We start from the raw sequence: 22,118 nt of genomic DNA, 5'->3' as shown, positions 1-22,118 counted from the left end.
TGTGTGCAGGTAAGTCCCGAGTACGTGGCCAAGTGATCACACACGCCTGCCCAGGAGCCCACAGCCCTGTGTCCAGTGGTCTCTGAGGGTTCTGGGCTGTCTGGGGATGCGGCAACCCCTGGGGGTCACTGCCTGGGCTGCAGACCAGCTGCAGAGGACAGAGCCTGCAAGGCCCCAGGCGTGTTCGTCACAAAAGCCCGAGGTTGGGTCTTGCAGGTGGGTCTGGCTTGGGAGAGCAGCCTGGGCCTGCCGGGCTGTGGATCATGGGTTTGCTTCAGCTCAGCCATGGCCTGCCGGGGACCCTGGGCCAAGCTCTCCCTCTGGGCGTCTCCCCTCCTGGAGGCGGGCTCGCGGTGCTCAGCCCAGGGGGTGCTCAGCCCAGGGAGTGTGGGGCCGGCACTCGGGGTCACTGCCTGGCTTGTCAGTGGCGAGGGGAGTGCAGGCAAGGGGCCTGTCAGTGGCGAGGGGAGTGTCCCAGTAGGAGGAGGGGACAATCCGGGATCCCTCAGTGAGCCGACCACTACCAGCATCTTTAGGGGACCCCCTGTCCACAACCCCACCAGGGCAAACCGAATGCGGGGGTTCCTTGGGAGAGTAGGCGAGCCCGGGACGCCAGCGCCACCCCGGGAGAACCGCCCCAGGACAGCTGAATGGAGAGGCGAGTCAGGCTTAAAATAGCTAAATAAATCTTTAATATTTCTAATTGCAAATGTACAGAAATTGCACAGCCACACAGTCTTGGACACCAACCACGGTCTTTGTACATTATTACACAGGTGGAGGCGGGGGCGGGAGGGCTCCGGCCCGCAGTATTTCCTTTTCACATACTTACAAAAGGGGGAGGAGGGGCGCTCGGGCGGGAGGAGGGGGCACCGGGCTGGTGCTCCCCGGGTGGGGGGTGGGGCGCGCTGGCGGTGCCGCCCACCCCCCTCTCTGGGCAGTCGGAGAGTCTTCACGTAAGGAAGTTTGGCAGTTTCCTTCCCCGGAAAGACGTTAAGCGGAGAGCCAGGCCCTTCCGTGCCGGCGGGAGGGGTTTTCTCCGGCAGAGTCTGGGCCCAGTGACCAGGCGCTGGGGCCTCGGTCCCTCCCCGGGCAAAGGACCCCCGACACCCCGCACGGGTTCTCAGGGGCCCCGGCAGGACACCCCCTTCCCGGCCCCGGCGGGGCGCGGGGCTCTGGCGGGGCCCACCCGGCCGGCAGCCGCCGAGCCAGCAGATCAGCGCCACGGGCGGGGGCGAAACCCCCCGACGCGATCCCCAAACCGCTTCCTCCTGCTCAATACTGTTCTCTAGGTTAAAAAATAAAATAGAACCCACCGGAGAGCAGCGGTCCGGGCAGCCCTCGGCAGCACCAGGACGCGAGTATGTACAACCGTCGGTGAGAGAGTTACATTGCAGTCAAACACCAAGAACATGTACAAAAATCGGCAACTTGCATTTCAGATAAAAATCTGGGAAGTCTGTACACTTTTACAGTTTTTGCACTATGTAAATAAGGCTCTCGGCCCGAGAGCTCACCGCCCGTGCCAAGGGCTGCCAGCGCAGCCACCTTGTGGGGCCTCCTGCACCCCGCGGCCCGGGCCCTGGGGACCTCCCCCCACGTATTGCTAAGAGGCGCTCAGTCCGAGGTCGCTGGAGGCATTGGCAGGAGAGGGGAGGGGTGGGGCGGGGTAGGGTGGGGGTTCTGAAGAGGGCTCCCTGGACAGTGGGGGACAAGTCTGAGACAGAGGAGGACAGCCCTGGGCCAGGCCCTGCCTGTGTGGCCAGCAGGGGGCAGGGTTCAGCCCCCACCCCTTCCTTCCTGAGGTCTGTGACTCTGCAGGCCCCTGCCTCTGGCCTCACTGACTACAGGTTTCATCTAGGAGCCCCTTTCCAGAACATGCAGGGCCGGGGTGCAGGGCAGGCCGGCCCCCTCCCGCATGCCCCTTCCTGGTGGGCTCTGTGGTCAGCCCGGCCCTGGGGCAGGCTCAGCGCTCATTCCCAGGCCTGCTCAGCTTCCTGAGGCCGAGTGGAGGCGGCCACTGCAGCTCGCCCGGCCTGGCTCTGCTGTGGGCAAACGCCCCAGCTCCTGCCCAGACTGACGTTACCCAGGGCCGGGCTGCCATCTGTAGGAGTGGGGACAGGCGGGAACAGAGGGCCCAAGCTCCTGCCCACCTACGGCCCGCCAGGGGTGGGGGGGGGCTGAAAAGCCACAGAGCAGCCTAGAGCTGGGGAAAACCGGCCCCCGGCGGGTGCGCCCCTCCCCTGTCTGCAGCGCCTGGGTCCTTGGCTGGGGCGAGAGGGGTGAGGAGGAGGCCGGCCGCACACACGGCGGGCGCTGCAGGCTGCTGCTGTCTTGGAGAGGGAGCAAGTCTAACATCCTCCAGGGCCGCTATTTCCCATGCAGTGCGCACGCTCAATTTAAAAGGCCCCTGTGTTCCAGCAAGCGAGCAAGCGGGCTTTTGTTTCTAATGCATACTGTGAAAGGAAAGAAAATCACAGTTATCCACCTTCTCAGGGCCTGTGGGCATTAGAATTTTTTTTTCAAACCAGCAGTGGGGAAAGCCCAAGACCAGCCTTTCCCTCAGCGCGGGCACAGCTGACCACTCCCTGCGGGCGCCGCGCCCTGCTGCCCCGGCCCCCAGAGGAGGGCAGGTGCTGTGGGGCCGTCGGGGCCAACGCTGCCCAGATCTTTGGCTTCAGGAGCCGCAGGTACCACCTGGGCCCATGTGGCAAGAGGGGAGGCCCTGGGTCCTCAGGTACGAGGGCCCAGAAAAGTGAGCTGTGATCCCCTCGTGGCCTATTTGGCAGAACAAGGGAGGGCGGGAGGTGAGGTGGAAAGAGGGGGAGTCTGGGGGCAGGTACAGGGTGGATCCTCAGTTCCTTGCAGCCAGGAGGGGGCCCACCGGGCTGCATGCAGTGGCAGGGACTCGGGGGACGTGGGCAGGGATGCGGAACGCCGGCAGTTCCATGCCCCACCTTCTCCCTGCCTGCAGACCAGCCGTCGCCTGGCGGCTCCTGGAACCTGAGGGGGGCGGTCCCACAGAGCAGGGCCTGGCTGAGGGAGTCCGGGGCCCTCAGAGGCCAGGGGAAGCTCAGGACTAGGCCCCTCGCTCTTTGCGCCTCCATCTCTCCAGGCAGCTCCCTCCCTGGGAGGGTGCGGGTCCATGCACTCGGCCAGGTGCGGGTGGAAGGGCGACAGACACCGGATTCAATGACCGACAGGTAGGTTTTGGCCGCCGCCTGCTCCCCCCGCCCCGGCCGCGCCCACTCCCCGGCGTGCAGTCTCTTCCGCCTGCCCCAACCGCTCCTCGGCCGGAAGAGAAGGGGAGCAGGCCGCGTCAGTCTCTCGAGGCTCCCTCTGTGGCCGCCTCCTGGACCTCGGGTGGAGGGGAGGGGGACACGAGCCTCGGCCTCTGGCCCCCCGCGCGGGGGCTGCGGCTGTGGGGGTGCTTTCCCCCTGGCCGAGACCCTGCCCTGGGCCACCACGGTCCTCCCCTCTCCTCGGGCAGGTTAACAATTGCTGCTGTTTCTGAACTCGCCGTTCTCAGTAATCTGCAATTTGGTGGGGTTGGTGGGGGAGATGCCGTTACGGGCTTGCATGCTGTACCTCTCTTTCAGCTGAGTCAGGGCACTCATGAGGCGGGCGTTGGCAGCGTCCAGCGAGGCGATGCGCTTCTCCTGTGGACAGAGGGTCACTGGCTGGAGTGTGGGAGTGGACGCCTAGGTTGAAGGGAACGCGCTGGGGAAAGGTCTCTGGGGGCTGCATGGGCCTACAAAGAGCACTGGACAGGGCGAGGGGGCCAGCCAGAGACACAGGCGACCAGGGGCAGAGGGACCGGGGCAGAGGGGCACCATCACCTCAAATGGAGGCCTCGAGGGACGGGGAGGAAGCTGCCCTGGGCACGCGTGTGTACCTCTCCCGGCCCCACCTCACCACCTGCTGCTTTTCCCAGGGTGTCGCCAGCCAGCCAGGCCCCAGGACCGGCTCCCTAGCTCCCGTGCGTGTCAGACACACGCGCCCACGGCTCCCGGCCCCACGCCGGGCCGACCGAGAGCGTGAGCGGACAACGGGGGCCACAGTCTCACGCGTCCCCTCTCTCGAGGCCGCTGGGAAGCCACTGCTCTGCCCAGGAGCCCCCTGCTTCCTCAGCCCACCTGCTTTCACCCCAGGCTTGTTCTACCCCTTTCCAGGAGCCCCCCACTCTTTGGTCAGCACCCCTGGAGAAAGGCACTCCCCACCGATACCCCAGCAGCGAGGCCTGTCCCTCTCCTTCAGCGAACTGTCCTAGCGGGCTGGGTAAAGTCTGACTTCTTGGAGCAGAGACCGTGGCCTCTTCCTCTTCCTCAACTTTTGCAGGGGGGCCGGGGTGTGCGGAAGCAAAGTCACCCCTTCTCCGCCTAGATCCCTTAATACCCGCGGCCAGCCCGAGGGCCAGCGTCCCCACCTGGGCATCGATGATCTTCTGTTTGGAGTCCACGGCCGCCTGCATCTCCGCGTGGTCCTTCTTCAGCTCCTCCTCCACGGACATCAGCCTGTGGGCGGAGACACGGGCAGTCAGGCTGGCACCGGGAGGCCACGAGGAGGAGGCGGCGGCGTGGGCTGGCGGGGGCAGGCCGGCTTCCCCGCACAGGCCCCTCCCTCTGCTCCGGTGAGCTCGCCCAGCCTGAGCTTCCCCACCCCGCAGGCGGCGTGCTCCCGGCCAGCACCAGGAACTCCCAGGAGCTCTGCGCGCCGAGGCAGGGGTGAGCGTGTAGGCTGCCTGAGAAGGAAAAGGGCCAGCCGGTGGGGGGGGAACCCACCAAGGAAAAGGGATGGGGCCACACCCTGGGCACTCCTCGCTGCTGGAAGCTAAGACGCTGGGCAGAGTCAGCGAGGGGGGGAGTGGGGGCCGCGGGCTTGGGGGCATCAGCCAGAGGGAGGGTACATGGAGGGACACTGCTTCCAGCTCCGGCGGCAACAGGGACCGGATCTACCCCCCCCCATCCCAATGCAAACAAGCAAGCCCTACTCACTGCCTAGGCCAAGGGGGAAAGGAGGGTGCAGCCTCGCGTGGAGGGGCCCAGCGGGCAGGGCGCAGGGCCTGTGGGGCCGACCCAGACAGGAGGGAGGCACAGAGAGAACGGCACGCGTGCCCCAGGGCCTGTCTCTCTGGCCCGCAGTGAGAGAAACAGCCAGGCTGGGGCAAGGACCGCCGGCCGCCGCCTCCCAGAACAGGTCATGGAAGCGGGAAGGTGTCCTGGCCCAGGGACACCGCCCGGCCCCCGAAGAACTGCCTCCACGGGCAGCCACCTCCGCCTGGGCCGCTGCAGGGCCCACCCCGGCAGCCCCAAGTCAGTCTCAAAGCAGCGAACTGTCTCCAAACAGCCTCGCCGGGTCCCAGAACGCAGCCCGGACGTATTGACAGGAGCACGAAACCCACCTACACGAAATTCACGAGGCCCGGCCCCCGCCCCACCACCCGGCGTTCAGAGAAAGGAAACCCAGCCGTGACCAGGAAGAACACAAGCTCAAAAGAGTGGAGTTAGCAGGCGAGGACGTCACAACAATGGCTATAAATACACGCCAACGCTCGAGAAAACAGGAAAGCCCACGCAAGCCCAAAGAGACACGGGGGGCTTGGAACCAAACTGGAGGTTTGGGAGGGAGAGACACGACGGCTCTGAGGAGAAACCAACGGTGAGCCCCAAGTACAGTGACAGAAATCATCTAAGGTCAAACAGAGAAACAAGGAGGGGGTGCGGCCCACACAGAGCAGCCCACAAGGAAAGGCCCTCGTGGGCCTCCAGGCCCAGACCCAGGAGCTCGACGAACCCAGGACGTGAAGAAAACCAGGCCTAAGCGCACCACGACCCGGCTGGCAGACGGCGCCGTACCAGGCGAGGAGCCGTGGAAGCGGCCGAGGAAGAAGACACAAGGCGGAGGGCGGCGCAGACAACGCCCGGGGCTCTGTGGGGCAGGGCCACGCGCCTGCCAACCTGTCCAGCTGGAAACCCACTCTCCTCCGGCACCTGATGCGCCCGTGGTAAAGAAGCATGGGCTGCTTGGCCTGGAGGCTCCACCTTGACTGCATGCCCCCAGGAACAGTGGGGACACCCCTCCCACAGCAGGGGGAATCAACACAACCCGACGGAAGCCAGATGAGAGCCAGCTGTAAAAGCAAAGGCCCCCCAGAAACCTGCCCAGATAACCCAAGGTTACCTTAAAACGCGACATATTCAAAAGTGGCATCACCCCCCCCACACCGCTGCTGCCCTCCGAGAGCCCCTACCAGCAGCTGGCACCCCGACCCCCCCAGTACTCGTCTCTTGCCTCTACCTCCCACCTCCTGCTTCAGGTAACTGACATTCCCTCCTTTCCCCGCCCTGAATCTTGTCCTCATTGTCTTTCCTGGCGCCCCTCATCTTAAACTCCTCTGAGAATTTAAGAAACCAGACTCCCTAAGGGCCAGGGGCCCTCTGCGGCCTGGCTGGCCTCACTCTCCCAGGCCCAGCACTGCTTGCACCATTCACACCCGGCCCCGGGGGGCTACTTTCCAAGGCCGCCTTGGCCTCCGGGCCTGTGCCCCGCTGTGCCCGCCTCTCTCCACACTCACCCCGCTGCTGGCCACCCTCCCCTGGGCGCCGGGCCCCTCACCTGCTGATGATGCCCTTCATCTGGATGTCCTTGTCCTCCTGCTGCCGCCGCAGCCGCTCCTCGCCCTCCTCCAGCCGCGCCTGGTACTCCAGCACCAGCTTCTGTGTCGTCTCCTCCTGGCACTTGAACAGCGTCTCGTACTCCTCCAGCTTCTTGTTGGAGATGCGCAGCTTGTCCTGCAGCACTGCCAGGTCCTGCCGGGAGGCCAGCGCGCGGGCACAGCACCAGGACAGAGAGCAGCCTCATGAGCCGGGCAGGGGCAGGGGCGGGGAGCCCGCCTGCATGCCCGGTCGTCACCCCACCCACCCCACATGCTGAGGACCCCCCAGCGAGCAAGCCCACCCCAGGCGCCGTGCTGGACTCACGGCCTGTCCCCCACATGGGGTGCTCTCCATTCCAGCTCCCCCCTCCCAGGGTGGCCGAGTGGCAGGAGGGGGGTGAAGACGCAAACCCGATCTCAGAAGTGAGGGTTTAACAGGGCTGGAGCTTTTTATAATAAGCAAAGGTTTAAAATAAACCTTGATGATTCTATGATGCGACAGTACCCGGAAGGGAAGGGTCACTGAGGCCGACAAGGCAAAGTGGTGCAGTCGTCACATGAAGTGACTGGCCAGCGGGGCAAGATCCTAGCCCCCCCAGCCTCTATCTGACCCTACAGCCAGAGCAGTGGCGTGGGGAACCGGGGGACAGAGAGGTTAAAGGAAAGGTGGTCCAGGCTCTCTGGAGCTGATCTGGCCCAGCACCCCAGGCTATGGGGGAGGCACGGGATGAGAAAAGCAGCAAGAGCAACAGCAAGCTGGGGAGCCGTGTGGGCTGGACAGAGGAGCGAGGCAGGGCCAACGCCACAGTCAAGGGCTGGGAACGAGGGTGCCAAGAGAATACAGGGGTAGGGGGACAGGAAGAGCCTCGATTCACTGAGTCCCAGGCAATGGAGACCACTGCACTTATCAGGAAGTAATCAGCCAAAGGGCAGGAGGCCACAAATGCAGAGATGGGGAGAGACCCCATCCCACCCCAAAACTAATCCCTGAAACCAGGCTGGGGCCTGAGAGCCTGACCAGGAGAGAAACGTCCCTGGCCCCGCGCCGGGGTTTCCACTCAGCTGGCCAGAGAAGAGCTGGGCGCCCCAAGCTGACAGGCAGGACCACGTCTGCAGGAGTCAGGGAACAAGGTCTCCTGGACTTGCCTGGAGGGTTAGTAGCCAGGAGACGGCGGGGGGGGGGGGGGGTCAGCTGGCCAAGGGACGGGACAGAGGCCACCTACAGCTGCCCTTTAAGTCGTTGAGGCCGCTCTTGCTATTCACAGGTGTGAGCTTGAGGGTGCAGGGCTAAGCCCCACAGAGCCTGGGGTAAGGCCGGGCCTCCTTTCTCCCAAGACAAATTCTGGGGTTCAGAGCACTGTGCCCCAGGTCCCCGTCATGTCATCATGGTAAAAGCAGGTGGATGCAGAGGGCAGAATGCAGCATGGACATGGCCCTCACCCTGGCCGGGAAGAGGGGAGCTGCCAGCCTGGGGCCCGGTGGGGGAGAGCACCAGGGGTGAGTGGGGGCAGAGGCCACTGCCCTGGGGTCCGAGCTCTGGGTGGAAATCCAGCCACAGATGCATGGCAGCTGCCACAGGGGAAGAATTCGAAGGCAGAAGCACCCCCATATGCACATGTGCAGTGAGGGTGGGATTCGGCTATTTTAGAATCAAATTCTCTCCTGCAGGGAGGAAAGCATTTTAGTGGCATCTGACCATCCTCACCCTGGGAACTCTGCTTTTTCTCCCAGGCTCTGGGCAGGCTTTCCAGAGGGGAGGGGGGCCTCTCCCAGTGGTTTGGGGAGCCAGGCCTCTGCCACCTCACATGTGAAGTTCTACCCGAGGGTCTCTAGGCACCTCAATGGCACCCTAGCCCTCAAGTCCTGGATTCTCAGAAACTCGGCTGCTCGGTGACCTGGGCGAGGGGCTGTGCACCCCGGGTCTGATGACAGATCCCAGCCTCTGGGTTGGCACGATCCCCAGACGAGGCCTGCATGCAGCCCGGTTCGGAACCTCAGGCCTAGGCTAAATATCTCAGGCTGCTCTTCTTCCAGATCACTGCTGTCCTCACAGGGGCTGAGAGGGGATGGGCCATTCATTTGCAGGAACAAGCAGCACCCCTCCATCGGGCTCATGGGCGAGCAACCTGCCAGCTGGCCCAGGGGGCGGACCCGCCCTGCCCCAAACTGCCAGAGCGCGGCTTTACCTTCTCTGCTTGGCTGAGCTCCTCCTTACTCCTTAGCCTATCCCTGTGGGGGGGGTCTGGGCCCAGGCCCTCGTCTTCTAACAACTGCGCGTTCATGGTCAAGAGCCAAGCGGCCGTGCGGTCCAGGGCATTAGGGCTCACGGGTGAAGGGCCCTACAATGAAACACAGCTGTGAGGGGCTGGGAGGGGGAGGGGGCAGGGAACAGCTCTAGTTGAGCCACAGGGACAAGTGGCTCAGAGGCACAGAAGGAAGGGAGGGACCGTCAGTTCTCTGGGACCTACTAACGGAGCTCCTGACCTGGCACCTGGACAGCAGCTGGAGGCGAAACAAAGAGCCCGGGGGCCTCTCGAGCGCTGCACGCGGCGCCCAGGTGGGAGCAGGAGCACATGTACCTGCAGGCCAGGTATTCACATACCACCCATGGCCCTGTGACAGGAAACGCCTATGCGCCCCGGCAGCGAAGCCCAGAGGCTGACTCAGAGCAGGGAGGATACCAGGGCTGCAGTGGGGACAGGACCCCTATCTGGGCCAGGCTGTAACAGGCCCGGAACTGGAGATGGACAGCCCCAGTGTCTGTCTCCTTGACCCCAGCTGTCCCTGGGAGAGCTGGCTGGGGGACCTTAAAACCCCAACGTCCCTGCCTCACAGGACGCAGGCAGGGGCCAGTGGGGCTGGGGCGGTGGGTGGTCCTGTGGGATGGTGGGCCGGGCTGGATGTGGCAGCTCAGCATGGGATGGAGCTGGGTGCAGGTGGAGGTGGAATGACGGGGGGAGCCCCATGGCTGGGTGGCGAGAGCCCGGCTGCCATCCGCACACTGACCTGCTTGTGCACGGCCCGAGGCTTCAGCTCCGGGCTGTCGCCCTTGGAGGAGGAGGATTGCTGGCGCAGCCGGGCGCCGGGGCCGGCCCAGTCCGGCGAGGCCGATGCCAGGGTTCCGCTTGAGGGCCGTGGGTACTGCAGCGTGCTCAGCAGGGTGGGCGGCGTCCGGCCGCGGGGAGCAGGCGGTGGGGGCGGGGGCGGGGGCGGGGGCTGGTCGATCCTCCGCTGCGGGCCAGCGCTGTTCTGCCGCGGCACCGTGGGCTGCCCGCCCTTCTCAGTCAGCGACACCTGCCGCCGTGCCAGCTCCCCGGGCCGCCGCCCCAGGTCCTCGGCGGCGCTGCTGAAGCTTCCCAGCTTGGCGGCAGCTGCCAGCTCCTCGCTGTTGCTGTGTGAGCTCAGGGAGCTGTGGCCCTCAGAGCCGGAGTCACCCAGGCCACGGGGCGACAAAGGCAGGCCGGCCGCCATCTGGTACACAGGGTTCTGGAAGGAGAGCGGCGCCAACAGCTGGGGCCGGCCTGGTGCGCCTTCAGAGGTGCCCGGCGTGGTTGGCGTCTGGCCTGCCCGTCGCACAGTGGCCAGCCCTGCCAGATTCCCTGGGGCGGCCCGGGCCGGCCACCCGGCCACCAGCTGAGCGGCGGGTGCCTGCCCGTCGGCGAGGGCGTCGGGGCCCGCCGGGGAGCCTGCCTCCCCATCCAGCGCGCGGGCGTCTTGGAGGTCCACCATGGACAGGCTCTTGCCACCGTTGGCCATCTGAAGGTCAGGCTCGTTGGCTTCCGAGTAACTCGAGCTGCGGGCAGGTGAGGGCTGGACCCCGGAGGACCTTGTGACAAAAAACAAGTCCTTGTTTTCGGGGGTTGGAGACGGTAACCGGGTGAAATCTATCAGACTGCAGGGAGACAAGCACACACAGGGAAAGAAGGGGAAAGAACAACTGTGAGTGCAGCCAAGGCGGGTCCCCACCGAGAGCACCCGCCAACCTGCGGGGCCTGAGCCCTGGGCCCTGAGCCCCGAGTAAGGGCTGGGGGGGGGGTGAGGGGGTCTGGGTTGGGGAGGCCAAGGACAATCAAAGGGGAAAAGTCCTGGGGCCCAGCAGACCAGTTACAAAACCAACCCACGCCGGGGCTGTGACCCCAGCAGCAGCCACCCGGGACGGGGAGCCCAGCCGCCCACTCCTGCGCGGAATCTGCTCTAGGGGCCAGCGCAGCTAGTCCCGGGCCAGCCTGTCCAGCAGGCCCTTTTTCAGCTGCATCTTGGGACCATGGGTGCTAGGGACAGAAATGTTCTGGGAAATTCTCCTTAGCTAAACCCAAACCCCAGGGTCCTGCACTGAGAACCCCAACTTCAAAGCCATGGGGTTCCCTGTGCCTCTTCCCTCTTGTTCCTAATCAGACTGGTAACTAAAGAGGGGGCCTGGTGAAGCTTCTCCCTGCCCGGCCTCCTGCGGCCGCCCCCTTGTCTGACTGGCAGGCGGGGGCTGGAGTTCCTGGCAAAAACAAGGAATCAGAGGAGGATCCTCAGGCTGACTCAGGGCGGGGAGGGCCTGCACCCTCCCCCGGCCTCCACACTCAGCACAGTCTTCCCGTGTCTCCAGGTCTCTGCCCATAAGGCAGCTCCCTGGAGGAAGGCACAACTGTGGTGGGACCAGGTGGGCTTTGGAGGGAAGGGTCCAAGAAGGCCAAGGTGGCTGGAGGCAGCAAGGACCTGGGAACGGGCTGGAACGGGGAGCCAGAGGTAGCCGGCCTCCTCCCGGAGGAAGAGGAAGCACCAAGCCCCAAAGGACGGGACTTGGAAGGGGCAGCCGACGGTGGCTACTGGGGCTGAGGTGGGATTGAAAGAGCAGGGCCAGGGCAGCACACGGAGCCAGCAGGAACCCAGACCAGACACGGGGCTTGGCCGCGCCCACAGCATGCTCAGGGGATGCCTCCTCAGAACTCTTGTGCCCGCCCCCCACTTGGCCTCAGTGCGCCCCCATCTGAACTCCTGCTTTGCCTCACTCGGTGGGTTATGGCCCCCCAAGACTCAGAGAAGTCTGGGAGTGGCATCAAGGCCTCCATCTCCAGCCTCCTTCTGGGCCTGCAGTCCCTGGCACCCCCATAACCCGAGTTCGTTATCTCTAAGAGCCTGCCTCTGCTGTTGCCTCAGGTCAGCCCCACTCTGCTGCTGCAGCCTCAGAGCTGATCCAAGATGGTGGGGGTGGGGTTGGGGGAGGGGGACCTCAGAAGTGACAGAGGGCTCCACATTAACACCAAGCTACTTCAAGTAACACTTTGACATCAAAGTTCAAAAACGTCCTGCCTGTGTGAATATTTACAGGGCACTGTGCGCTGGACGGAGGACTCAGAGCAAGGGCCAGTCTTCAGCTTAGGGTTCCCAGAGTCACAGCCTGGCTGAGTCACGCCAGCGCCTACGAAAAACACGCACCCCTGAGCACTACTTCTGCAGACTGTGATTCAGGCCCAGGAAATACCAGAACAGGTTTTTTAAACACACACTCAAGTGGATCTGGAAATGCACGGCGGGAACCTAGGAGTGTCTGGGCTCAGCAGCTGCTCGTTAACAGAGCATGCTGGCTTGCACCAGGCCTGTGCTTGCGCCAGTCCTCGGCCTGCAGTACCTGTTCCACCCATGGAAATGTCACTTTTCCTAAAAGACACAAAACTACGGCACTACCTCCTCCAGGAAGCCTTCCCTAATTTCCCCCCATGGAGGCTCATCCACCTGAGCTTAGCACCTGCACAAGATAAATCCAGTCTCGCCCAGCTTGTGTTACTAACACTTGGCTGACTCCTCCTCCCCTGCTGACCACAGATGGGCTGTGCCTGTTTTGCACGGGCACCCCACCTCACCCAGCATGTCTAGCAGCTCTTACCCGGAGAGATCGTTGTCGATAACCATCTTCTGCAGCCCTGCCGAGATGCTGCTGCTGCCTGAGCCGGGCGTGGACGCCAGGTCGTTGGTCCCAGTGAGCGGCCCACTGCCTGGGGTGCTCAGTGCCGTGTGGACATCCCTCAGGATTCGAGGCAGGGGTCCCAGTTTGGATATAATACTCTGCAAAGACACAGCAAGAGGCAGGCATGACCTGATGGGGCCAGCTGGGGAGCCCAAGAGCGCGGTGGCCACTGTGGTTCAAAAGGGCCAAGGAGCCTGTCAGGCGCGCACACGCCCTCTCCCCTGCCAAGTCAAACCCATCAAGTCTGGAGGGAAGAACCTGTGAACTACACTCTTCACTGGCTCTACAGATGTTCTTGGGACCAGGGTGCGACGTCCAAAGGGAGGGTGCTGAGCTAGTCCAAGTCTTTCACGCCTAACAGTTCCTCCTCAGGGCACCCCCAGAGCAATGCTCACGTGGGAGTGCGGAACTTCCACACCCACGCCGCCCCTCCCATATCACCTGGCCCTCCTCCATACCAACTCGCGGAGGGGGTCAAGGCACAGAGCAGGCACCGCCAAGTCTGCCCATCAAATAACAAATGAACAGGACAGCAGAGAGCAGTGCCTAGGTCTGCATGAACCTCACGGCTGTGGTTTAGATTGGAGGGTGCCGAGCTAGGGAAAAGGACTCTGCCTTCGCCTGCTTATGCACTGGCATCCACACAGGACTTTGTGCAAAAGGAAAAGGTGAAGTCTCGGCAATCAGAGCAGAGACGTGACAGGCCCAGAGCTTGGGGTGAAACCCTTGGTGACTGCTACTGCGCGGATGGCAGCGGCACTGCCCGGCTCGGACCTCCTGCCTGGCTGTGCAGACGGGGCTGGTGGCAGTTAGTGGCGGGGTTGGCACCGGAGGAGAGGGCCCTGGACCTCATTTTACCTCCCTACATGTGTCTCTTGCTGCCAAGGGCAGTGGACAAGCAGAAACGGCGGCACAACAGCCTGTTTGCAGGGAAAAGCTGGGTAACCCAAGCGCCGCACTCGGCCGTGGGCAAGACCACAGAGGCGGTGTCGCAGGCCTGCGTGAAGCGAGGCCCACGGCAGGGAGAAACACACCGCACTACACGCGTGCGGGAAAAGGACTGTGTGCCCGGCTGTGTACTGGCACAGGCACAGTGTGTCCAGAGGGCGCATACCAGAGCGCCAAGTGGTCATCTCAAGGCCATGGACAGAGCCAGGGAGGCTGGCCAGCCCTGTGTCAGCACAGGCTACTTTTGTAAGATGGCCTCTTGGTCCTTGGACAGACAGATATGCCAGAGGCAGATCCTAGCAGACTGGGCCCTCGCTGCCAAGAAGCTGTTCACTGTGGGGTCTGGGGCTGCGGGAGCCAGTGGAACCCCAGACCACAGAGTGCACTCCAGGTGGCTGCAGCGATGATGGAGGTATCAGATCATCTTTGCAGCTGATGGCCAAAGGCCATCTGGAAGGGTCTGTGAGTTCCCTGTGATACGCGGGGGTGCAGCATCTTCAGAGGCATCCTTCGCAGTGGTCTCAAAACCCAGAGCGAGGACGTTCTCAGGGAAGTGGCTATGTCTGAACACGTTTCTCATGGGCACCCCCACACAGAACCATCCACTCCACGCTGAGCCCAGGGGTCACAGTCAAAGGCCCCGGTGCCCAAAACGGGCGTGCGCACAGGATCCAAGTGGAAACTTGGGGCCCTGGCACCCCGCCTCCAGGCATATGGGCACCACCAGGCGAGCCCTTTGACCTTCATGGGGACTCCGGAAGGAGGAGGTGCCACTGGCTCCGGGGCAGCCTCTGCCCCCCACCCGCACCCCAGCAGCCCAGTGGGGACTGGCACCTGCTCCAGCTGGCTGACAGCCTCCCAGAGCAGCGAGTGCAGGCTGGAGAGCTCCCGGCCCAGGTCGATGTAGCCCTCGAAGCCCGCGGTGTTGGAGATGGTCTCGGGGTTGGAGATCTCCAGCAGGAAACGCTGCATGTTGGTCCACTCGTGCTCCAGGAACTGGTTCATGAACGACATGTACTCCTCCTTGCTGCCAAACCTGCAGGAGAGGCAGGCCGGTGAGCGCCTTGGGCGCCCAGCGATCCCCTTCTCTGGCACACCCATCCCTCCTCCTCGCTGCGGCCACACCCACGCCACCAGCTCCCCAGCGGGCCCGTCAGATATGACGCAGAGCCCTCTTTCCTCAGGGTCCAAAGCAGAGGCCCTTCCCTGCACCTTCAGTCTCACAGGACCTGGAATGTTCCGTGGCCCTCACTGGCAGCGGCAGTCTCCTCTTTTCCTCTGGGTTTCAACGGTCTTGTGTAGAGAGGATTCTCACTGCCCTCTCCGCCAGGTCTCCCTGCTGAGCTTTCAGGCGTGCATGTCCATGACACTACCCCTCCGACTCACCCTGGACAGGTCTGAAGTCACCTCTACCACTCCAGACCCAAACCCAAGTCCCTCCTGCTTCCTGTGCTAAGTGAGACACCACATGTAGCAGAGAGCCGAGCCAGAAGCCTGCAGGAGTGCTGGCTCTCCCCTGCAAGTGCTAAGGCCGGCTGACATCTTCTAATCACCCCTTGGCCTTGCAGCCCCTGCCCCCAAGCCTTCCAACACTTTAGCTGGAATCTCAGCTCGGGCCTCCTCTTGGCAGCCAGGCCAGACCTGCTCCCCTCCCCACAGGCCCACTGCTGCCAGCCTGACCTTTTCAGGACCCAGAACAGAGAAGCCCCTCCCCACCCTCAATTTAGTGCCTTGCTGGCTCCCACTGCCATGCGGGGCCTGCAGGTGTCTGTGTCCTCTGCGGTCTTGGCCTCACTTCTCCTGACCTGGCCCTTGACCCTTCGTGAGCGCCATGTGCCTCGGCCCACGACACACAGCCCTCCATGAGCAAGCGGATGGGTCTCATCTTGACAGGAGCATGTCTTCTAGGAAGCACCCCACCTCCTCTCCCAGGCTCTGAGGGTGTGCCTAAGCTGGCGTGGGTCTCTACACTGCTCTGCTACTTATTCTAGTCCTCGTTCCTGCTGAAGCTCTGTGCTCCGGGAGGATGGGCCAGGTGTGAACCAGAGACGGCTCTGCAAGGGGTCCAGCCTCCCCATGTGGACAAGGGGCCCGGTCCTTATGTCTCCCCCACGAGCTCCAGGGCACAGCAAAAACCACAAACAGCGCTCTGGGAGCAAAGACATCCTTGACAGCATTAAACAAGACCACCTGGACCACTCTGAGTGCCCAACCACAGGGACGGGCTCAGGAACGATGGGCCACCTCCCTTGAAGGCTTATTAGTCGTTCATTTCAAGATGAAGCTTATGAATGTTTAAGGACATGGGAGAATCCTTATGATAAAGTGTTAATCACAAAAAGCAGAAGGAAAAATATCTCCCCACTGTTGAAAATTAAGGAGCACAACAAAGTGGTACGTGCTTTCAGTGTCGGGGGTGGGGGGGGATTTTATTCTGAAAATCCAGGCACGGCAGCCAGGGGCAGAAACGCCTGTGGCCTCCAGCCTTTGACTTGTATGTACGGGAGGGGGCAGCACTCACTTGGCAAAGTTGGCCAAGTTCTGGGTAACCTTGGCAATGAGGGTGAGGGTGCGGGCAGTGCGGTCGTCGGGGTACTCCTGCAGCAGGTTGAAGAGCGAGGGCGACATGATGGCGGGGCAGAGGAAGCGCAGGAACAGGGAGGCGCTGATGAGTCGCTCGCTGATGTCCGGGCGCCCGCGGCTGCTGCACTCCTGCCGCCACGAGGCGAACACCTCTTTCAGCTCCCGAGGGAAGACACTGTGCAGAGACAGAGGGTGAGGGTGGTCAGGCAGGGTGCCGGGACAGGAGGGTGTGGAGCTCGGACCTACGGATACCTGGAGCCCTGAGCTCCAGCCCTACAGCTGGGGAGCTCCATGGGGTGGGGCAGGAGTGCCAGCGAGTGAGGCTGGACAGGAAGTGCAGCAGAGAGGGGCATCCAGGCAGGGCCTGGGCTCTCAGTGAAGGGCGCACAGCACAGAGGAACCCATCTCAGGCCTAAACAGCATCTCTGACAAGCACCAGCTCCCCCAGTGCTTCACCCATGTCCTGGAACAGCAGGCCTCTGGGCCTAGGGGAGTGCAACCAAAATCCAACCCCACTGATCACTGCTCCTCGGCACCATCACTGGCTTCTGCGGCTCCCTCCCTCCCCAGGGTTAATGTTCTAAGACTCCAAGGAGAGAAATATGCTTACACAGGTGAGAAGGCCATTCTCCACTTATTGGCTGGAGGAAATGGAGGCGTGGACGTGCCCAGAGCGACAGCATTCCTGGCACGCTAGGGGCTCTCCCCACTGGGCAGCCCAATCTGCCACAGTCAGAACCCTCCAGGCCAACCTTTAGTGGCTCTCCTATTTTTCCCTCCCACGCTGGGGCAGCTCAGGATCTGGTGTCGCTGAACCAGCCAATGCCTGGCTCTGTCATCAGCACAGGGAGCTGGGCACGTGCCGGGTCCTCCCTGGGCTCCAGCTTTCTGACCCTCACCTTGAGAACAAGGCCGGCCTTGCCAAGCTCACAGAGCCCGAAGGCCCTAGGAGGGTGTATCAGGCAGCAAGCTCTTTGGCAACGAATGTGGCTGGACCGGCAGGGGCGTGCTGGGGAAGAAGCGTGGGTGGTAGGCCCTCGCCTCGGCCCCTGAAGTGCCTGGTGCAGGACTGGGCAGGGGCGGGCACTGAGATCACCTCTCTCTATGACCTTATGCAGAACAGAGAGGCGCTTCTGAGCCACTGATAATGCCAGAAAGAGGAAATGGAAAACCATTGTCCACGGATATGTTTCCCTGCACCCCACGCCCAGCCCACCGGGGAGCAGGGCAAAGGGTCAGCATACTGCCCAGCCAAGGGTAGGATGTGCTCCACCCCCTCCCCGCCCCCCGCTGAGCAGGGAGCATCTCGTGCCACTCGGGGCAGAAGGCCCTGGGCAGGGGGTGCCCACACCACTGGCTCTGGCCATTCCCCACCCCAGGCTGTCGCTCTCTGAACAGGCCTACCTCTGCCTCCCCTTCAGGAGCTGCAAATCACTGCACAGCCCTCTTGTGCCCAGCTCTGAGCCCATGATCTGTCTGCCCCGGGGGGCTCTGGGCATGGGCTGGGAAGGGATCCCAGCACAGGTTCAACTGCATGCCGATGGGCTCGGGGCCATGACAGAGTGCGCTCCGGAGGTGGGGGCAGTGGCTGGTGTCAGAGAGAGGGTCACGGATTGGAGCAGGGCATAAGGCCTTAAAGCAGGAAGGGGGGGTGCGTGTGCAGAAGAAGGTGTGTTGAAAGGCCCCAGCCAAGAAAGGTCTGGCTGCAGAGAGGGGGACGAGGAGACAGGGCCAGGAGGGGAGGGGGCGCAGGACCTGGGCTGGAGTGAGACTGTATCTGGCAGTTCCTCCAGTGTGAAAATCACCCCACTGCTCAGGGCTGCAGCAGGGTCCAGGACAGTCTCTCACTCCAGTAACAAGATTGCACTCAGCACAGCCAGCCACATGACCCCCGGGAGCGGGAGCCTGGCCTTGCAGAAGGAGCCCAAGGGTCTGCTTCAGGCTCCCAGTGCAGACCTCTATGAGCAATTTGGCCACACACGCTTGCTCCTTCCTGGGACTGGCAGTAGCCGGCAGCTGTCTGTCCTAGTTAAAGTCCAGTTCTTTCCACGCTGTCCTCCCCTCCCAGCAGGAGGCCTGCCTGTGTCCAGGGCCCCACACAAGCTCCTGCTGACAAACTTCTGACCTGGGCACCAAGCCACACGACAGATGAGGAGTCTCGGGCCCTGGTCCAGACCCCAGGAGGGTGCCCTAGCAGAGCCCTGCCGGCCTCCGCACTCAGGAGTAAACACATGCAAAGGGCTGCCACTCGACATTCTTCACACGGCTCACCTGTGCCCTCCTCTACTCTGGACGCTCCCTTACATGCCAGCCCAAAAGGATCTGGACAGGGTGCTGGCAGCCCGGTGGACTCAGCAGGGTCAGGCAGAGGGTGAGCGCCAGTCTCAGAGCCCCTGGACATGGCAAGGTTACAAGTGTGTCCCCAGTGAGTCCCCAGAGCTGTGTGAACGGACCCCGCATGGTACACTGCCGGCACCCTGGCAAAGGGCCAGCCCCAGGCCCAGGGAGGGGGTCTTGGCGGGGGCCCAGGGTAGCTGAGCCCCAGAGGGGCGCGGGGCCCGGCACTGACCAGTAGGAGTTGATGATCTTGCAAAAGGCCAGCTCGCAGCACATCTTGAGGTTGCCCTGGTGCTCGGGGAGGTCGGCGGCTGAACACTTGCTCGGGTCCACTTCACAGTTCTCGTCTGACTCGTACAATGCCTTGATGAACTCCCCTGTGTCCAGGAGGGCAGAGGGGGTGTGAGGCCCTGGTGGCCAGGCCCCACCCCTGGCTGCCGCCCACTGGCCTGCCCCTCCCTACCTAGTGCGTCCTGCAGGTACTTCTGGCCCACAAGTTTGAGGTACTCCTCGATGGCCTTGGTGGCCAGCGTGTTCTCCCGGAAGATAAGATGCTCATTGTCTCCGCAGCGGTCCACCTCTGACATCATCAGGTCAGTCAGGAAGTCCTGAGGGGACGGGAGGTGAGGAGAGGGCACCTGAGCCACCCAGCAGGTGGTTCTCAAGGCATCCAGACCAGCTCCCCAGCCTGGAGAAGCCCCTGCTTCTTGAAGCCACTGTTGCCAAGCTGCTGATGCCTACCTTTAGGGGTGCCAGGGGGGAAGGCAGGTAGCCTGGAGAGGGGGCGCCTAGAGTTGGTGGCTCTGAGCTGGGACCAGGCTGGAGGCAGCCTGGGCATGCCACATGGAACCATGAGCCCACATCACCAGCAGGCTGGACCCCAACCCTTTTCTAGTCCTGACCAGGCCTGTCTGGGGAACCTGAGCAGAACTCCCTTCCCATCCCACCCGACCTGTGCCGAGGAGATGCACCACCCTCGCAGTGACTGCTGCCACCCCACCACTCCCTACCGCAGACTCCTGTGTAGCCCCCCAGAGAAGGCGAGGCTGTCCAGCTGTGAGGACGGCGGTAAGCCACTGCCCTGGCTGGAGGGGAAGGTGTGCCACCTCTGCAGCCCTCACTGCTCTGGGGCCCAGACTTCCTGGCCCAGACTGTGGGTCCCACATGTGGTGCCGGGGCAGATGCTGGAGGAGCCCCAGCCGACACCTGTCCCAACTGCATAGGCATCATGGGAACACTGCACCAGTGGGGGCATCCCTTCCTCTGGAGTCCCAGACTCCTCACACCCACTGTCAACTTGTGACCAGGCGTGGGTGGCGCGCAGGGAGTCGAGACCGGGAGGGTAACTGTAGGACAGGACCACCAGGCACAGAGGCTGCCAGGTGACCAGAGGGGCCCAGGGCTTCTGGGGCTCTGGAAATCCCTCACACCAGTGCACACATCTTTGGGGCCCTCTGAAAACACAAGTGGCCCTGAAACACAGACTAAGTTAGGCCCAGGAACCACACAGCCTGAGGACCCCTTCCAGACTTACAGGTGACCTCGGGGAGCCCCTTCTCTGAACACGCGGAAGCAGAGGTAAGTGTTGGATGAGGCCCTGCAGTTTCACCCTGGCCCCTGCTCATGCCTGTGGGCCTTCCTGCACCCAGGGCCAGCAAAGACCCAGTGCTGGGCCAAGGAACAACTCCCCTTACAGCTAGAACTAGGGAGGGGAGTGCGTGGCACAGAGAGGAAAGTGACCTGTCCAAGGCCATAACCATCTGGGGCAGGCAGGCAGTGGGGAGCTTGTACAGGGGGGTTGGGGTTGAGGTGGGCATGGCCTGTGGGCTGCCGGGCCCACTTTGAGGACTGGAAGGTGAAAGGTGTAGAGCCAGAGCAGGGACCCGAGCCCTGAGGTGGCGCCCGCTTGGGTGGCCTGGGGACGACGCTGTTCCTGTGGGTTCTTAGAACAGCTGCAACAGCGACTGTGCCCATGTGGGAATGTGAGTCTGGAGGTGAGGGGGTGCTGTACCCTGATGGTTACCTACTGGGATGTCAGCCAAGCCTCTTACAGGGATGTGTGTGCTGGAAGATGCCACCCAGGGGTCAGCCCTCTGGGGCAGTGGAGGAGGCCCTGAAACCCACTTCACTGAAAGCCAAGACTGTTCATAGGTTCCACACCTGCCCCAGCGATCAGCTCCACCCGAGGAGGGGCCTGAAGGCCACCACTCCACGATGCTGCTTGCGTTTAGGGAGCCCACCTGGCTGTGAGCAGTGCCCCACGGAGCGGCACGCCGTGATGTGGGCATGGGTCAGTGTGGGTAACCGAGCGCGGGTCACAGCGCCGATCCAGAGGGCGCTGCACACGCACCTTCACCTTGCCTGTGCTCTGCAGGATATGCACCAGGGCCGATGCCATCTCTTCCTTGGTCTTGGCGCTGAGGATGGGCTCCAGGGCGGCGCAGAGCCCCAGGTAGTGGTTGGTGATGTGCTCGGCGAACTCCTTGTACATTTCCATGGGCAGGATGGTGATGGTCTGGTAGCGGGCCTTGATGCGGATCATGGGCCCCGGGCCCTTGCCGCCCTTGGGGTTGGGTGTCACCACCGGGTACCACTTCTCCACGAACTGCCGCCCGGCCACGGAGGCGGCAGGCAGGCTCACCAGGCCCAGGTAGCTGTTACGCTCCTTCTTTTTCTTCTTGTCGGTCTCGCGGTACAGGTGGACGGTGACGGTGCGCAGGGGCGGCAGGTTGTGGAACTCAAAGTGCTCGCCCCAGAAGACATTGTCCGTCTTGAGCTTGCCCGTGGTGCGGGCGTACAACACATCATCCAGGCACAGCTCGCACAGGTACTTCTTCTTAGCTGGCAGGTCCTTGGCCTCGATCACCCACAGCTTCAGGATGTGCTCTACCCGCCGGCTGTTGTCCTGCACGTGCACAAGGGCCATGGTGACGGGGGCCGCCCAGAGCCCAGGCCCAAGCAGGGGCACCCTCAGAGCTGGGAAGGGTCGGGAAGGTGGTGGGGGGCGCTGGGATAGCTCAGGAATCTGCGGCCCGGGCTGGATCCCTGCTCTGCCTCGTACCAGCTACCCGACTGGGGCAAGTGACTTTTCGAAACCTCCAGCCCCTCTTCCATTTTACAGGAATAAAACAGAAATCAAGTAAGAGGTTAGGACAACACGTGGCACACAGCAGCAACTGTGCCTCGTTTTAGTTATAAAATAAAAATTTTATTAGTTCTTGTGTTGTTTACTGGGCTAAGTCACCAAGAGGCTGCTAAGGACCCTTTCCTGAGTGACTTCACCATGACCAGGACTCACCCAGGTCTGGGGGCAGACACAGAAGCAAGTCATTAGAGGCGGGGTCCCATGAACCAGGTGGGGAAAGCCTGGGGCGCTGGGAAGCCAGAGGAGGGCACCAGCCTGGGTCAGCGGTGCTCACCTGGAGGAGGGGATAGATGTCTAAGCTGGAATCGGCTGGCTGGGCAGAACTGGCCCCGGGAGAGAGCGGATAAAAGTTCCAGGCAGGAGGACCCAGGACCCAGGGCCCCAACAGCCCAATACTCAGTTCCGTGGCCCAAGCCACAGAGGTGTGGCTTCGAGGGCAGAGGCCGTCTGGCACCAGACTCCTCTTTCTGAGCCAACAGTACCACCCACTGGGA

At 62.9% G+C, this 22,118-nt stretch overlaps 1 protein-coding gene across 7 annotated transcripts in view; it reads right to left on the bottom strand.

The window, feature by feature from the left end:
- Window positions 1-1,172: 1,172 nt before the first annotated feature.
- Window positions 1,173-22,118, bottom strand: part of DAB2IP (DAB2 interacting protein) — a 174,064-nt gene continuing 153,118 nt past the window's right edge. For 5 of the 7 annotated variants that reach the window (XM_037494979.2, XM_037494978.2, XM_037494984.2 and 2 more), the window contains 11 exons: window positions 20,830-21,384; window positions 18,943-19,087; window positions 18,712-18,856; window positions 16,081-16,317; window positions 14,394-14,595; window positions 12,531-12,709; window positions 9,662-10,547; window positions 8,842-8,994; window positions 6,616-6,809; window positions 4,427-4,514; window positions 1,173-3,659 (listed from right to left, as the gene is read on the bottom strand). In XM_037494979.2, the coding sequence (XP_037350876.1) occupies window positions 3,492-3,659; window positions 4,427-4,514; window positions 6,616-6,809; window positions 8,842-8,994; window positions 9,662-10,547; window positions 12,531-12,709; window positions 14,394-14,595; window positions 16,081-16,317; window positions 18,712-18,856; window positions 18,943-19,087; window positions 20,830-21,384 (2,952 nt within the window). In that variant the 3' untranslated portion in view covers window positions 1,173-3,491. The remainder of the gene's footprint in view (window positions 3,660-4,426; window positions 4,515-6,615; window positions 6,810-8,841; window positions 8,995-9,661; window positions 10,548-12,530; window positions 12,710-14,393; window positions 14,596-16,080; window positions 16,318-18,711; window positions 18,857-18,942; window positions 19,088-20,829; window positions 21,385-22,118) is intronic. The other 2 variants (XM_037494980.2, XM_037494982.2) reach the window with 2 other exon arrangements.

This window comes from Talpa occidentalis, unplaced genomic scaffold, assembly GCF_014898055.3.
Source record: "Talpa occidentalis isolate TD23 unplaced genomic scaffold, MPIMG_talOcc4v2.1 talOcc4.7, whole genome shotgun sequence".
Taxonomy (NCBI): Eukaryota; Metazoa; Chordata; class Mammalia; order Eulipotyphla; family Talpidae; genus Talpa; species Talpa occidentalis.
The sequence above is the reverse complement of the archived record's forward strand: the minus strand, read 5'-3'. Positions and strand labels throughout refer to the sequence as shown.